The 17678-nt window shown below is 39.8% G+C and overlaps 3 protein-coding genes across 3 annotated transcripts; 1 reads left to right on the top strand and 2 right to left on the bottom strand.

Annotated features, from left to right (window-relative positions):
• Positions 1-211: 211 nt before the first annotated feature.
• On the bottom strand, positions 212-5189 carry LOC145894680 (solute carrier family 23 member 2-like). Its single transcript, XM_082983314.1, has 12 exons — positions 5053-5189; positions 4578-4744; positions 4153-4339; positions 3572-3753; positions 3258-3378; positions 2850-2986; positions 2161-2328; positions 1982-2102; positions 1232-1404; positions 905-1086; positions 536-659; positions 212-320 (listed from the first exon to the last, which is right to left on the bottom strand). Exons 1-12 carry the CDS (start codon positions 5068-5070, stop codon positions 212-214), a joined length of 1689 nt encoding a protein of 562 aa, XP_082839440.1. The 5' UTR covers positions 5071-5189.
• Positions 5190-7084: 1895 nt separating this feature from the next.
• LOC145896195 (aromatic-L-amino-acid decarboxylase-like) lies at positions 7085-11520 on the bottom strand. The gene is made up of 11 exons (XM_082985077.1): positions 11385-11520; positions 10990-11198; positions 10809-10929; positions 10400-10558; positions 9819-9937; positions 9649-9715; positions 9458-9552; positions 9015-9082; positions 8569-8659; positions 8002-8223; positions 7085-7735 (listed from the first exon to the last, which is right to left on the bottom strand). Exons 1-11 carry the CDS (start codon positions 11518-11520, stop codon positions 7541-7543), a joined length of 1482 nt encoding a protein of 493 aa, XP_082841203.1. The 3' UTR covers positions 7085-7540.
• Positions 11521-13213: 1693 nt separating this feature from the next.
• On the top strand, positions 13214-17676 carry LOC145896170 (aromatic-L-amino-acid decarboxylase-like). Its single transcript, XM_082985048.1, has 11 exons — positions 13214-13423; positions 13774-13982; positions 14117-14237; positions 14333-14491; positions 14905-15023; positions 15240-15306; positions 15416-15510; positions 15854-15921; positions 15974-16064; positions 16252-16473; positions 16865-17676. Exons 1-11 carry the CDS (start codon positions 13255-13257, stop codon positions 17057-17059), a joined length of 1515 nt encoding a protein of 504 aa, XP_082841174.1. The 5' UTR covers positions 13214-13254; the 3' UTR covers positions 17060-17676.
• Positions 17677-17678: the final 2 nt, after the last annotated feature.

Genomic DNA, 17678 nt, shown 5'->3' with positions numbered 1-17678 from the left:
AAGACCTCCTTAGGTATCGGTTGTAGGCCTACCTCTCAGAAATGTTTTCGTCTTGTTTGGGGGAAATTGGCAGCATTAATCATGGGTCAATCTCATATACCAAGAAGAACCTGATCGGGATTTCTGGTTAGTATATATAGGGTTTGAATCCCGGTGTGGCCAAAGAATTTTTGTTGTCTTGTTGAGACCTATGCGTGTTTGCATGTCTTGTTTAAAGAGTGGATTCTTCTCCTTGAACAAACGCCGACTCCATTTCACTTTCCTCTGCAATTGTCTTCGAGTCGTCGAATTGAGGAAGAATCGGAATGTATTTTGCGAATCTGAGGATCAAGAGGAATTTTAGGATTTTTCACGTACAAATATATAAGACAAAAACGAGCCAAATAATGTGCATCAAAATGTACATTAAGTGATTAAAGCGGAGCCTCCACTTTACCGAACAAACGAATAATTATTATTACTGAATGGGCTTTCTTTGTCTTTTTTAAAAGTAAAGTAAGAACACATGTAAGTTTCCATTCCAAAAGATTGTTACCTGAAATCTGTTGAGAAAGGGAGGTCGTAACATTTTTTCTCATATTCTCTCGCCGCACTGAGGTCACCGAAACCGCTTGAATGAAAGTTTAACCATTTTTTAAATCCTCGCTCTTCTTCAGTACCTGGGAAATGATCAACATGTTACATGATCCGAACGGAAGAACCGTTTTTGATTTTTGTAAGCTGCATACAGATGGCAACTGTTTCTACCTATAAGGTCTCATCAGTGCAGTCCGGTGTGACTATGAATTGTGTTTTCTTAGTTTGACGGCAGACGGCCAAGAGCTGTTGGGCGAATGATTGCCAACAATGGTCAAGGCGTCGTAAGTCATAAATGGCAGCGAGGAAACCCGATCAGGGACCATACCTGGCAGAGTGTTATCAAAAAACATTCCTGTGAGTCCTCCGACCAGCATGGAGGATTGCAGTACGACGTTGAAGATGTTGTCCAACTCTGATATTCCCGTATTTATGGCACCGCGGTTCGCTTTCAACCATCCCGGTACTGAAAGACCCAGGAAGAGGGAAAAGCCGATGATGAAAATATTCCTGCGCATTAAAAACAACAAGCGTTGTTCAGTAAAAGCTTTGTTATACTGCAACTAAGTACATGAATATACTTTGACAATTCCTGAACACTACATTTTTTTCGTTTTTGTCATTTATTGGGATGTCAACAACAACGCTGTGATACCTGCTTGAGTTGAGATCCACATACTGGAGATTGGAGAGGCCGACTGCTGCTATCATCCCAAACAAAACCATAAACAAACCGCCTATCACTGGTTCTGGTACGAGCACAAAAATTGCCCCGAGCTTTCCGATGCAACCAAGAACAACAAGAATCAAACCCGCAATTTGAAGAACCTTTGATAAGAAAATATTGTAACAAGAATTGAACCAAGGACGGATTTAGTCAAAAGTTGACATGTTCAGTACTGCAAGTTCCCAAATTCTAAATCTGCGTATTTCGTGGCTCAGCTTACGTTTTTAGGCCTTATATAATAAAACAATATGTATCACAGTCGAAGCTTGTTGATGTCTATGTTACATTTAATCACTGGTTCAAGCATTAACGATTAAATGACTTCAGGGGTAATGTAAGGAAAACAAAAGCATCATTTTGTTACAACACCAAACACTATATCACAAATAGTTTATACATCACATAAGCGAGTACATAAATCGTAGTTAACATGTTTGCATTTCCGCGAACATCTGTTAATCAACTATGACCAGAAACTGTGAAACGAAGCTGGATTTTATCAATAAATTTTTGATCTAATTCACATTAGAGTCTGACACTGAGGTCTAAACATATTTATTTAAATTTGACAGGTTTATTCATGTGCTTACTATGTTTGCACCTCCATTTGGCAACAGGTTTGTATAAGGGCGGGGTTCTACATATGAAGAAAAAAAATGGCCACATCCAAACACTCACCCTACGGCTTCCGACCCGCGTGATTCCAAGAGCTGCGATATTTGAGCTAAACGAGGTCGTAGCAGAGGTGGTTCCGAAAATTCCAGCTAAAATGCAACCGATTCCCTCCACGAATATCCCTCTGTTACGAAATAGATGTCTCCAAATCACACAAAGCAAAATGAAGTATTCAAATTTACCGGTTGATGGCGTGTTTCGGAGGGGGCGGGGCTCCTGACAGCTTTGCGCATGCGTAGTAGTCGCCTATCGATTCGACGGTGGAGGCGAGAACACCAGCCATCATCCCGATCACACTTGCAAATGATACGCGGGGGACTCCCCATTGGAAAGGGTAAGGTATCCTGAACCTTAATGTATGAACGGCGTTATTAATGTTTTTGTGTGTAAGCGGTATCTGTACTTTCTTATGGGGAAATCAGCACAACCTCAGCCGTGTGGTTTTCACATAAGGTAATTGGTTATTGTCACGTTCTGTCACCATTATTGACCTCGTGAAGCATTAAGTAAAGCTTTATGGTAAAAAAGTGACACTGTGTTCATATATTCTTGCATATGCGATCGTAATCCCTCCAATTACCCTTGGGTGACCGCAGAAAAGAAGGGCGATTTTTGTGTTTCCGATTCTCCTTTTAAGTTTGTGTTAGTTTTCGGTATCCAGGGTTTTCTCTCTGAGAATTTCCCCCTCTTCCCCCCTTCCGAACCCCCCATATGCACGTGCTATATCGTATCGGTAAAGGTTGTTCCCGATACTAACGTGAACAACCTTTACCGATACCTCGATACGGGTACCTCAGGCATGAAGATTTAATAGATATCTTTTGGGCAATCGTGACCATATTGAATATGTTGTTATATTGAGGTAACTCACCATGGGCTGTTACGCATTACATTTATTCGAAAATCTGTTCTCGCCACATGCTGTGGGTGGTTGGGATCTGCTGGTAACACATTGGTGACGGTGAGAATCCAACACAAAATCCAACCAACCACCAAAGCTATGAGCACCTGCATGTAAGGTAACATAGAAGTTCGTAAGCTTTAATCAGACATGTTCTGGGGCCAACTGTATCGGATATGAATGTATTTTTGGGACCTTGAACTTGTACAAACAATTTTTCTTCTTTCCAAAAAACTCTGTGCTCTGCTTTTCGACACACGATTTTAAATGCTTAAAACCCAAAACTGTTCGTGAATGGTTGTCATATATACAGGGACACGTTAAGTTTTTTACTCGTCACGTGTATTGATAACAGTGTGGATACAAGGAACCACTCACCGGAAACATACCCAAAAGCTGGTATCTTGTCACGTGACACTTCTTTTCCCGGTTGAAAGCAGGAATCGGCACTCGACAGTTCTTGCAGTATTGTGACGTCACAATCAGCACTGCCATTGTACTAGAAGGAAATGATAATATGTCGGAAATCATAAAACGTACACCCGGAAAGTTAAGAATTTTTATCAGTGAGAAATTGTTAAGGTTGTGGTCACCAGAAAAAAACGTATCGCTCAATCGATTTGAACGTAATACCATCAATTGCACGGCGGCACAATATCGTAACACAAGTGAATATACAGGGAAAAACTCACAACACTGAAGCTCCCCAATGAGCTGATGCGTGTTTGGGAGCGGCGACGTAAAGATCAAGACCCATCAAAGCGATGGTGGGAGTGATGGTAAGAGGACCAACCAGACGGAGAATAAAACTAATCGAACCAGTTAAACCCAACAGCACCTCCGTCACCGCGGCTACAGCGATCGCCCCTTGAATCTGCAAAAGCTCACGTCATGTTCTCAACCGGGGGGAGGGGATCCCCCATTAGGAACTTTGTTTAAAAATGGAATTGTACAATTTTGATATCAGCGTCTAAATCGTTTATCAATTATAAGAGATTTGTTTCTCTAATTATTATTGCTGGTATAGAGATCATATTCAGAAGGGGAATTTCTAGTGGATTCGGCCTTGAGTATTGGTCAAAGTAGTACAGTGATAAAAAAGGTTGAAAACAACTGGGATAACACAAAGATAATGTGTTGATTCCTCGGAATTTTGTAGTTGAAAAGATGTGCGTGCTTCGTTTAGCAAAGCCATTTAACGCGTCACCTTGCATTATCATCAAGATATCAGTTAACTCAAGGGAGGAAAATTTTTTCAGATTATTGCGCCTACCTGCACAACCCTCCTCATCCACAGTTGCTCTTCGTCTACGATTTGGCCGTCAGTGTCGTTGTACAAAGTCTGGGTGGAGTTAAACAAGCCAGCAGGCAATGGATCTGGACACTGGTTTTGTGGAAGTGACAGTGTTGCGAAAGAGGCTGCCAGATACGCGAATGATGTTCCTTGTAAAATTGGCAATCTAAGAATAACATACATCAAACAAAACGAAATTGCATTAACTCAGAGGCAGCAAATTTGTGAGCGTTGTGGCATGTTTTGGCGAAGCAGATTGTTGCCACTAATTAATAGAACTTCTTGATACAATAATGACTATTCTTAAAACGTTATCATTCACCACATACATTATTTGCAAGCATCTATTTTTATACGGACTTAACTGATAATCTGCTCAGTGTTTGGCTACACAATAACATTACCTGTTTCCCAGAGTTGTCTGCAAAAGTGTGGATAGCCCGCTAACAAAGAACACTGAGCTGATAAGCAAAGCTCGCGCGGTGTTCCCGACCTCGTTGTTGTTCAAGCAAATGTATGAAGCGAGAAGTAGGGGAACACCCATAAGTCCACTGATAGACAGGAGGTAGTGCTGCGGAAGTGCAAGTGGTAAAATTGTGACAATCCGAGTATAATAAACAGAAGTGATTGAAGCCGCAGGTCAATACAGCTTTTGTTATACTGATATGGTATTTATTATGTTACTGGACCAGGCGCCAGTAACCTTTGCAACAGAATACAATACAACGGTATGGGTATCTGTGTGCAATAGGTGGTTGTTTAGTATATAAGTATGGTCGTACTTTTAACCCATACGGGTTGCTCTAGTGTTATTATAAATTATGACTACCGGTATAAAGTTTATTCATATTTAGGACCTATATAATTTAAAAGCAATACCTGCAACGCAAGCAACATGGATAGGTACCATGGTGGTATATCGTTGAGGGAATACAGAAGCCATTTGTTATCGTTTGAACGTTTGGTTGTTTCTTCACATTCACTTTTAGACAGCGAACAATCATCGTGATTCTGTTCAGACATGATTGTTTAAAGACAAAACTTCTGTGGGGGTGTTCTGCAGGACAATATAGGCACGGAAAGTTACGAGTTTGCATCAAAATAGTTTTGGTCACATTGCAATATATTGCAGCTCAATTATATTAGTCGAAATTGCAAACAGATTAGCTGATCATTAGGTTTGCAGGCTTGACAGCCCAGGCATTGCAGCCTAGCTGGATCAGCCACTTTTTTCCTGACAAGTCGGAGCTACAGGAGCTCAGTGGTTTCACGGGGTATGTTGTGGCCAAGGTACACTGGTGCGCAAGCGCACAACTTGCCTGGCAACCTTCACATATACGTAAGGGATCTCTACCACCGTAGCTAGGCTGCAATGCCTGGGCTGTCAAGCCTGCAAGCCTAATGATCGCGATACGATAGCTGTGATCGCCAAGCAAGGACCTGCGCAGATTAGCTGATGTATGCATGTACTTACCTCTTTGAACTCTATAAAGTTACCTGGTTGCGTACAAGTATGCAAAATAATCTCAGGGCGCCTGCTTCATTACCTACGTGGTTTATCGGTGCCCCAATCCACACCACGTTTTTTGTGTAATGTTTATCAGCCTAGCTTTCCGTTGCGCAACATACATATGATTTGATAAGGTTAAATAAAGAAATTGATAATGCTTTGTATACACACAGGGACAATTGCTTTACAATTTGCTGCAACTGTTTTTTTTAGTTTCGCCAAAACGTTTAAATACAACGATACGTTTTGTACTTCAGGCATTCAACAGTGGAATCGCAAGGTGTACTATCGCGTTATCGCAAAATATAAAAATATTAACGATACGTAATCAAATAAAACGTCCACTAGTGCGCCATCCGATTGCAAAGACTCATTACTGATGCAGCCATGCATATTATCAATACAAAATGGTTCTTCTGTCAATTATATTTCTAAATATAAACGTTTTGGTTGCCATGCAGCAGCCTTCCTTCATCAGGGTGTATCGACAAATTTTGCAAAAAAATCCACTTGCTTGCAAAAATTGCGTTTACAACCTCTCCTCCTAATCCGACCGCAACATGCTTAAGTTTTCGTTGGTACGAAATAAATATGAACATCTTCTGAAATATGCTTCAGGCACTTTACGCAGTTTCCAAACTCTTGCAAACTTTGCTTGCAGAACTTCGCTTCACGCAATGCGTTGCACGTGGATACGGTATGGGCACATGTATAGAAGCAATATGCGCCTTTTTCTTTGACCTGCAACTAATGGCAAAAAAACGTTTTTAGAAAGCTTCTCGAACCATGTTTGAGACCTGAGACAACTTTCAAGGTTTTTGTGCTTATTCAAGCGTGCACCTGTCATGTTCTTGTGAATTATTTTTTTCCCAGCGCACTGCCAAGTTTTTTTGGGCCCATCTATAACAGTTAAAGCGTTGATGGGGGCGGACACCATATTTAGTGCTGCCAACTCACGCCGACGTTCGAGAAAGTTCATGTATGAACTTATAACTGACAGACTACTGTCGTTTTGAAAACAATTAACAAGTGTACGGTTTCAACATGCGAAGTGCAAGGCGCAACGAAAAGTATCTGCACAATGCAGAAAATTTTGTCTGCATTTGCGTCACGGCCCAGACCAAAACAGGCGCTGACAGATTATTATTGCGGTATTCGCAGCTCCCATCGAGATGCCATATGCAACATAGTGCGTTGTAATAGAAATCTAATCATTGCGAATATGTGAATGATATAGTGTATTCTTTCTTTTTGGCGAAAATATGTTTTCTTTTGTATGACTATAGAAATCACGACTATTGCGCAATGAGCAAAACAGTATTTGTGTGACGTCAGATGTGAAAACATTCATGTGCAAGAAACATCAAAATAATAACAAATGCAGCATGTTTTTTTCTGGGTATACAACGCATAAAACACGAACGCAAACTGCATCCCTGTTAAATAAGGCTATTGTACATGTATGTAGTTTTGCCCAACACGGGGCAGGGCTCTTTTCTCGAAATTCGATCAAATAAATATCCGTTTACTTATTATCAGAAGATAATTAAAGTACAATCAATATAAGTACAATAAAACAATGCAAGAGCCGCCCAGACAACAGTAGGAGACAAAGCTTATATTTGAAAAATATAAAAATGTATGGCGGTTTGGTCAGCAAAGTCGCACTGATGAGACCTTTTAGGTCGAAACAGTGGCCATCTGTCTGCAGCTTACGCAATAACAATGTATCAAAGGCAAACAGTTTGCAAAGTAATAAACAAAACTTGTCAAGGTGGAAACAAATTAAAGTGATGAGACAGTTTGAATAGTATTGCTTCAATCTAATAAGTTAGTACGATTGGATTTTGTTGGTGTTTAGGCATCCTTTAATACTTCGTCGGCCAATGTACGTATAACATCCCAGCATTCATCCAGTTTAGCAAAGGAGCAGTTGGTGGAGCCTGTTGAAATTCTGAGGAAGTATTTTCCTTTGACGCAAGACGGAGTGATGAAAAATCTCCTATCGGCGTGAATTGCATCGTACAAGTTCCTGTTTACGTGGTTGCTTCTCTGGAGGGAATCAAACATGCAAACTTTATTGCGATTTACAAAAGTACATTTGTATGACAATCTATTGCATGGTTGGCTGAGCAAAGCTAACGAAGGTTTTGAAAACTTGCTGGTACCAAAAAGTGTGAGTTATACTTTTACGATCAAGTGCTAAACGAAATTGCTATATCAGAGTCAAACAATTTGAAACATCTGCTACCCAAACTGTACAATTGTGCAGAAAAGAAAATGTCGACATCAACAAATTCATAAACACCGGTTGTTACCTCCAAATCCCAGCCATTACAAACCAACCGAAGACAGACAAGTCCAAGTGTGACCGGATACAACACTTCGAAGCGCTCATCCTTTTTCACGAGTCCCTCAAAGTACTTCGCCTCTGCCACACCTCTTCTCACGTGACTTCGCAAACCTTCCAAACCAATCATGCGTAACACGAACCAGAGCTTAATGGAGCGGAACCGTCTCCCGAGAGGAATTTGCCAATGCTGAAAAAATGCATTCATTTAAATCAAGGCTTTACATCGACAGAAACAGGTAGATTGTGTCGGCCAGACTTGGGCTAAAAGCAAAGTGGAGCAAAAGAATTGTCTAAGCTGGAGACAGATGACCATTTTAGGTCGAAATAGTGGTCGTCTGTCTGAAGCGTACACAATTGGGCAAAAAGATTTGCTTTGCGAGAATAATTCATTATGATGACTTTCTTCGCCAAATTTTTTACCAGTCATTCGTGTAAAAGCATATTGAATCTACCCTACCTTACTTTATCGATAATTTTTTTCCCACAACACAAACTCAAAGTATAATCGTATATCTACGCAGTGTTAGCCTACCATATAATCAATTGCATTTTCCATTTCGTCGTGTCGTAGATATAGCGGGTCCATGTTCATCGCGTTCACAACCTGGGAGGAGTCTTTAAACCTTTACACGAAAAAGTACCGGGCTTGGTACAGTGGAATAATATTTTTGAGAATTTTTACTTGGTAAAGCTGTAATTTTAAACCAAAACATCACACTAAACACTTTGTACCTGGCTAATAACCCCTGTTTATAATCGACTACGCCTGAATATTACGCACTTATGGACTTTAGGAATTGATAAAATACTTTGATGATAAATATCATTGGTATTATTGTCTTTGTGAATACAACAAACTATTTAATTATTCCTAACCGGAAACATGTCTGAAGTGGCGATATTTGTATTGTAGAAAAGATTTTAATTAGAGCCATTCTAAATCCATTGCTGTAAACGCTACATCAGTAAAACTCTTACCACAAAGCTGAACAATCGAACGTCACCATCATCCATTTGTGTGGGTTGAAATTAAATGACGTGGCCATCTATGTGAATATATCACGGTAAATACACAAATACAGTAATGTTTCATGCAATCGCATGATTGGCAGGATCGCCCCGCCCTTCTTGGCGATCACAGCTTTCCTGTTAAGATCATGAGGTTTACAGGCCTCGCAGACCAGACATTGCAGCCTAGCTGGATTAGTCACTCTTCACTTTTCGCGTGTTCAAACCTCACCGGGAGCTCGATTTTTCAGATCTCGCTCGACTTGTCGGGAAAAAAGTGGCTGATCCAACTAGACTGCATTGCCTGGGCTGAGAAGTCAATAAACCTTATGATAAACACAGAAACAAACATCGGTTTAAAAATACTTAGTTGTAAACACATCCATTGTGTAGTTAGCATCATGAACACTAACCTCCAGTCCTTGGGCGATATAACGGAGTTCAGGGCACAAAAGGGCACTTCCAGCATAAGCTGCGTCTACGTGGAGCCACATGTTCTCCTGGTTACCTTCAGCAATATGATTGTTGGAAAATCGTGAGAGTGTAAAAGTACATGGCCTAAAGTGTTATGTTTAATGTTGTGTAATTTGAAGGATTCACTCACATATTGAACCGATTTCCTGCAAGTTGTCGAGTGTGCAGCATGATGTCGTACCTATAGTGGCGCATACCTGAGAAGATAAAGAGTTTTCGTCACCACAACAAAGGACCTTGTGCTTACTTTGAACAACAGGGGATAAACATTTAAATAAAATGCAACTTCAAGCAATTTACATAAATTGGAATCCGTCCGTTCTTTTTGTCTTCTTGGATAACCCGAGCAAGGGTATTCCCCCGCAATGAAGCATTTTCATCAGTTTCCAGGAGTCTCGTGGTGACCAAAGCTATCTTTCCTAGACACACATTTCGTTGTCAAGCAATATGACGAAGCTTGGTTACTGTTTCCTAAGTTTCTAAGCTAAGGGCACAAATTGACCAACCGTGATCACCTCTTCGTGCGTTTATTTTCTTGTTTTTAGCGTTGTTACTGCATTTTATTTGTCACGTCATTGCAGCACCTGGGGAGGCGAGATTAAGCTCCCGAAAGCTCGTTCGAATAACGTTGCTTAACAGTTAGTCTCTTATCAAACCAGTGCACCAGCAAGTACTATAGTTATAGACCAGAGACTGACCAGGCGCATTGAAGAAATTGAATTACGTGGTGGTGAGTAATGATCCATAATTTAACCTTTATGAAATGGTGGGATATAGTTTCCTTTTGCCTCTTGATTGCCTTCTACTTTTCGAAACAAATTTCTACACTTTTTTAAGGCTGTTCAGAGATTCCGATATTTTTTTAATTTTAAACTTTTTACCCGCCCTTTCCACGGATGAATGACTGCACTCGGATGTGTATGCGACCAAACGCTTGTTGATGTCGTGGATTGACTGGTTGGGATTCAACGCCAACTGCTCCCGTATAGCTTTACTTCTTGCACTTAGCAACGTGACGAGTGTGGCTTCACTTGCTGTTCCTGTGCATTGTGAAATTCATGATGTTACATTTTGCGTCAAAATGCAAGACAGTCACTTTATCGAACGGAAACTTTTGTCAATATGTTATTAAGAATGGGTGAAGTTTAATGTAGCCTTCAATTGTGACCACACCGGGATTTGAACCCAGGACATCCAAGGCACAAATCCCGATCAGCTTTTTTTCTAGATAAATGGGTCGAACGTTTGAACGATGCTGCCAATATGTTGATATAATACAATAGCTTGCACCTTGTATAACACCACCACCCGGCCCTTTGCCTTCGTGCAAGAAAAACTTGGGCAAGTCGAGAGCTTTTGCCAACCAATCCATCATCACTGTTTCTAGCTCAGTGCAAGAGGGCGACGAGGCCTAAGAAAAACAAACCCTGCTCTGTTTTCTTTGATCGTTGCCACTTTACGTGCGACGTACCCACGTAAAACCAATACAAGCCAATGCATCCGAGAGCATGTCCCCAAGCAACGCTGGATAACTGTTACCAGTTGGAAAGAAGGCCATGAATCCTGCCGACTGCCAGTGCGTCATTCCCTTCAGTATTACTTCATCTAAGTCGGCGAAAACATCTGCCCATTTCTCCGGTTTAACAGAAGCTTCATTCCCAAGTAGCGACCTCATGAATCCTATGAACATTTTCGGAAAATAATTCGATTTTTTGGGTTCCGTCGTAACGGGCACGAATCGGAAAAATTAATAATTGTTTTTAAACCTGATGAAATTATTCAAATTAAACGTTACAGTTTCCAAGTTGTTTTCGTATTGAAGCGTATAGCAGTATTAACTGCGTGTCATTGATAAAAGCACTGTACCTGGTTTGACATCTGGAAAAGTCTGCCTTTCACCGAGTGTTGCGTTGTAGTTGATGATGTAGTCAACCATTTGGTGAGCTGCCTGGCGAAAATCATTGCTGTGCATCCCCAAGCGCGGCACTTCTGTCACGCTCATCTCGTCCTTGTCTTTGTTTAGCGAACCCATTATTACTTTTTGTAAATCCATGTACAAAGGGTAGGTGCTTTATTTTTAGGTTTGCGAAACCTCAACGAAATGTCAATATAAAAAAACAAAGTCGTTTACGGCGGACGGCTCTCACACACAATTTTTGTAGTTAGAAGTACAATATTTAATAAATCTGATACTATTTATGCTTAGTGCTGTTGCTGGTTTACAATTATAACGTAACGCCAGGAAGTGGCAGAGAATTTTCAAACGGTTTCACCAACTCAGTTAATCACAAACTCCCATTGTTTTGCACGAATTGTGTAAGAGGCAAAACAGGATTGCGACGACGGAACTTAATAACAACAAATTGTTGACATTTAACACTTTTAGCTTAAAACTACATGCTACCCAAAACAGTGAAATTATTTACAAAGCACGATAGTTTTCGGCCCTTTCAGAGAAGTAATCGCTTGGCTGTTACAGCATCAGTTGGCGGATAATAAAATAATGTATTATGTCCCTTTTATATGTATTATGTCCCATTATTGCATTTATTGCAATAATGTTTTTTCAAAATATCCAGATGTAATGTTTTTTCGAGATTTTCGGATAAACACATTTTTACACAGCGAAGTGACATTAGCGCAACCAACAGCCAATCAGCCATCACCGGTTCACACTTCACAGTTCACGGTTACGTGAATTTGTTTCCCTTAACGCATTGCAGGCACTCTGCTTAGTCGCTATGAGCGTTACAGGGTATTCAACTGTGTGAGCGATTGATAATAAATACCTAGACCTTGATCGACTATGTCAGTGGAAGTGTGCAGTTAATTAGCGAGCAACGAATGACAACAAGTGTTTACAATTATTTGTTTTAGATTTTAACTTGTGTAGAACGGTTTGATAAAAGGCGCTCTGTGGGGTCTTTGAAAACGTCACGCCCGCTGAACTGCTAGGTAGTGTTGTTGCAACCTTGTTTTCTTGTAACGTCTGCCCAACGGGCACTAAAGCTAAACGCTGCACTTACGAAAGTGTTCATAGTTACGACTGAAAGTTGTGCTATTCTGAAATTGCAGTTGGTGTGAACACTAGTCTATTTCGTGCGTAAATATTTTTCTGGTAACACCGAATCAAACAATACAATCCGGGATGTCCTGACGCCGTTTTTTTATACCGATGATATAATAGTCTTTATTAATATCGATTTATGGATGAGTGTTATGTCATAGGCAGATGCTGGGCGGGGATTGCTTTACGGCAAAACAAACACAGTGTAGTCAACAATAGCTGCCGGTAGCTCGTTTAATGATTTTCAATGCTTACAATCATAGAGCGATATTTCAATGAAGGTGTTTTTCAAACTTTCCATAGCCGTAAGTAACAGCTATATCAAAAGTGTGCTCACTTCGAATCGTGTCTTACGTCCAAAGCTTTCAGTAAATTCCCGCGCTTATCAGGTAATTGGTAAACTTCCACCTCACCTTTGCAACGTTTGTTACGTGGGAATTTGCCGAGTTTGCATGTCGTATATCATTGGTAAGTAAGTTAATATGTTAGCCGGCAGGATCGTCCAAGGTCACACCAAGCTACGCTGATATGACCTTATTCGTCGAAACAGTGGTCATCTGTATGCAGCTCACATAGTTCATATTATTGGCTCCATGCTTACTTATAAAGTGTGTTAATTCAAGGTCACAAAATTCTTAAAAAAATTCAAACAAACGACTGTCCAAAAAGATGTCGCAAGCTAATGAAAGTGAGGAGAATATACCTGAAGACGAAACATATCCACGTCGTGGTTTACACAGCGAGGACTTCCGCCAAGCTGCTTACCGACTGGTTGATTACATTGTTGACTATCATACATCGGTTGGAAAAAGACAGACTTTCCCTGACGTGAAACCAGGTGATATTTTGGTTACCTCGTATTGGTTTAAATATATAAAAGGGCACAGGCATGTTTGCACTCAGTAATACAGGCCACAATTTTTAATCCTGATATAAATATCCAGATCATGTCATGGCCGTCAGTTTTGGGTATCTGCAGTTGACAAATCTGACAAAAACAAACCAAACGGCTTTCTATATTTAACAACCAACAATAACATCATTGGGATATTTTTTTATTTAGGTTTCACTGTGTTTTTAGGTATATTATACTGCTGTATAAAATGCAAGCAATATTGGAGAAATCCAAGCTGAATTTCTTTCTATTTAGGCATCACAACCGGCATAAGTTCATACCATGCTTTTCAGGCTTTATGAGATCTCTCGTCGATGGAAATGCACCGGAGGATGCAGAACCGTGGCCGGAAGTCTTCAAGGATTTGGAAAGTGTGATCATGAAAGGAATGACTCACTGGACTTCCTCTGGATTTATGGCCTTTTATCAAACTGCTTTCAGCTATCCAGCTTTACTTGGAGACATGTTATCCGGAGCAGTCTCTTGTGTTGGCTTTAATTGGGTAAAAATGTGTTCTGTTCAAAACAACACTTGAATGTTAGTCGATTTTACTTTAATTAGATAGCCGAAAAACTATTATTGCGCATCGCTCTGATCTGCTGTTACTTTATACCGTAGTAATCTATGAGTCTTTAGGCCTCGTCGCCATCTTGTACTGAGCTTGAAACAGTGATGATGGATTGGTTGGCTAAAGCTCTCGACTTGCCCAAGTTTTACTTACACGAAGGAAAAGGGCCGGGTGGTGGCGTTATACAAGGTAACATCTTATTTATTACTTCCACACACATTGTTTTTAGCAATTACAATTAAATCTATATAGGCGATGTTTTGAAATATGAAACCGTTTCGTAGGATCAGCAACCGAAGCTACACTTGTAACGTTGTTAAGTGCAAGAAGTAAAGCGATTCGCCAGCAGGTATCCATAGATCCCAGCCAGTCTGTCCACGACATCAGCAAGCGGCTGGTTGCATACACATCAGAATGTTGCCATTCGTCCGTGGAACGAGCAGGTATTATTTTCAATCTCTAAAAAACCGGGGTTTTGCTTCGCTTTACCGCAGACACACGAAAATATTTCGTGGTTGTTACTGAATTTGAGACGACCCAGGATGTTCTTGGTCGGAACGACCAGCGGTTAGATTTTCTCAAGCAAATGCATGCTATGTTTTAAATCATATATTTTTGGTGTACAATTCGCCTTTTAGTTCATAGCTTGTTTTGGTAAGAAGTGCATGCCCACTGTTTTGACCATTCAGGTCTCATCATTGCAACTGGTGACGAGCATGGTAATGGCAGTTATCTAACTATGATGAGACTCGATACTCCCAAACACTGTCTGCAACTTAGTATCCATTAGCGAAACCTTCGTCCAAAAGCACACATTGCAGCTGATGAAGTTTTTATTTCAACATTTCCTGCACAGGAAAAATAGCTTTGGTGGAGACGAGGGTTTTGAGATGTGACGAAAATGCTTCTTTAAGAGGGAGCACTCTTCAGCGAGCAATCGACGAGGACAAAAAGAATGGACGTATTCCAACATACGTGAGTTTGCATTCGTAAAGATAGCGAAGAAACAAAAATTTCTGGACATATTTGGTTACGATGCGAAACACACTTGAATGCAAAACAAAATGTTTTTATTTGGTACATGAATGTTGAAGAAAAATACGACTGTAAGCTATGAAATGTTTAATGTGACACAAAGGATTCTTTGCTATATCTCAAATGTGATGTATAATATGTGGATGTTTTTTGTAGGTCTGCGCCATCCTTGGAACAACACCATGTTGCTCCTTTGATAACTTAATGGAAATCGGACCGATATGTAAGTATCATGTTGACATGAAGAACTTAGTGCTACATAAATATACACTATACTCAAGCAAAGAATTCTGAAATATATTTTGCAACAAGACTTTGTATTTGATTTCAAGGTGAGAGAGAAGGAATATGGATGCACGTGGATGCTGCGTACGCAGGAGTTGCTCTGTTGTGTCCGGAATTTCGTTATATCGCCGATGGTTTGGAGGTTAGTGCTCTCCATCCCTACGCGTATTGTACAGCAGAGAAGGTTGGCAGTTGCGTGGGACTTACATTACAACAATGTGTTTTCAAATAAAAAAAAATGTCTTGGTCTTGCATGTTCTATTGGCATGATACGCAATATACACAAACTTCACCGGTTTACTGATTAAATTGTAGTAAAAATGATATTTTAAATTGGTTTCAAACACAAAATTGTGGCGCCTGAAACCGGGGACAAAATAAACTTACAAAACTTACGTACAGGTGTTTATATTTTTCTTTGGTAAGAAGCACTACGGTGAAAACACTTTTATAATAAATTATTCATCAATGTTGACCTTTTTCAGTTTACGACTTCGTTCAATTTTAACCCACACAAAGGAATGATGGTCAACTTCGATTGCTCAGCTCTATGGTAAAATTCAACATAAACAATAATTTTGCTGCCTAAACAAAGATTGGTTAAGGTTCAAGGATAGCAGGGACGTTATTAGTGCTGTAAATGTTGAACGTCTCTACCTAAAACACGAAGAAAACGACGCTACAATCAATTATATGGTGAGTTTCTCAATCATTTTTCGAAATGAGCTTGGCTGACATATAATATACGAGTACTCGATTGATTGATCACACACATAATCATGGGGTTTTGAGAGTGGATAATCTTTGTTGTTTTTGAATAGTGGCTAACAGCCTTATTTTAAACTTTCGAAAAGTGTTCCTTTGACTAGATTTTGATTTGCAGAATTGGCAAATTCCTAGTGGTCGACGGTTCCGCGCCATTAAGCTGTGGTTCGTGTTACGCATGGTTGGTTTGGAAGGTTTGCGAAGTCACGTGAGAAGAGGTGTGGCAGAAGCGAAGTACTTCGAGGGACTCGTAAAAAAGGATGAGCGCTTCGATGTGTTGTATTCGGTCACACTTGGACTTGTCTGTCTTCGGTTGGTTTGTAATGACTGGGATTTGGAGGTAACAGTTGTCTGTGTTACTGTTTCGGAATTTTTATCTCGTACAATAGCACATTTTGCTTGTGTAATGTACTGACTTATTTATCTATGCTTTCGCTTTTCTGTATAATAACACATTTTGTTAAACATACATAAAGTAATAATTTTCATAACATTTAAGTCGAACCACTGCAGTTAATAGTGACAATTGTTTGTTAAATATTCCGACAGCAACCTATGTGGGTTACCATATGTCACGTTTCGGGAACGATGAAAGTTTAGAACAACCTTTGTTTTCCATTTGAGTTTGGTTTGCAAAGTCCTTTGCATTGAGGATAATAGTCTGGTCATTTTGTATTGCTTTTACCATTCAAAATTTTTGTGAAAAAAATTTTTCCATTTGCCTCTTTCAGAAAGCAAACAAAATGAATAAAATGTTGTACGAGGGAATTTACGCCGATCGTCGGTTTTACGTCACTCCGTCTTATGTCAACGGAAAATATTTCATCAGAATTGTAACAGGATCGGTCAACTCTACTGTTTCCAAACTGGATGAGTGCTGGGAAGTGATCAAAGAAATATCGGAAAAAGTTCTCAAAATAGCGTAAACAAATACGCTCTAGTTCATACATTTGTACCCATTACAGTCAGCTCCAAGTAAACTGTTATTTACCGATTATTAAGCTACTTATTTTTATATTAGCGGGTTTACGGAAAAAGTGTGCCAATACTAAATATACTGCGATGATTGGTACATTTCTGGTAACTACTTTTTGTTGTTTTTTAAAAAAAGCTTCAATACAAAATTAACCTTGTCCACAACTTAATATCCTACAACCTTTTCCAAAATAAATTGTGTAAACTAAAAACCTTATGACACCTGCGTGCATCATACGTACAACTAGTGTTGCCACTGACCCACATATACCGAGTGGATAACCCGGATTGGAATCCCTGTGGGATAAAAATAAACAAAATAAGTACGACTAAAAGTAAAGCGATTTTCCTTTAATGATGCTACAGTTAACAGGACGTTCAACATCATGGCCCTTTTTTGTTTGGACGCGATGTGAAAATGAGATACAAATAGTATTGACAAAAAACGACAAAGGCTTGCATTTGTGCATTTAAATTAGTTGAGCTCGTTAATATAAAACTAACATTCGTTCACTAACATTGGTTTTGGTGTGATTTTAAACCACCTTTTGGGCCCAACAGCATTTCTAT

Source organism: Ascidia mentula, chromosome 3 (genome assembly GCF_947561715.1).
Source record: "Ascidia mentula chromosome 3, kaAscMent1.1, whole genome shotgun sequence".
In the NCBI taxonomy this organism is placed as follows: Eukaryota; Metazoa; Chordata; class Ascidiacea; order Phlebobranchia; family Ascidiidae; genus Ascidia; species Ascidia mentula.
Note: the sequence above shows the minus strand (reverse complement) of the source record. Positions and strands in the feature narration are given on the sequence as shown.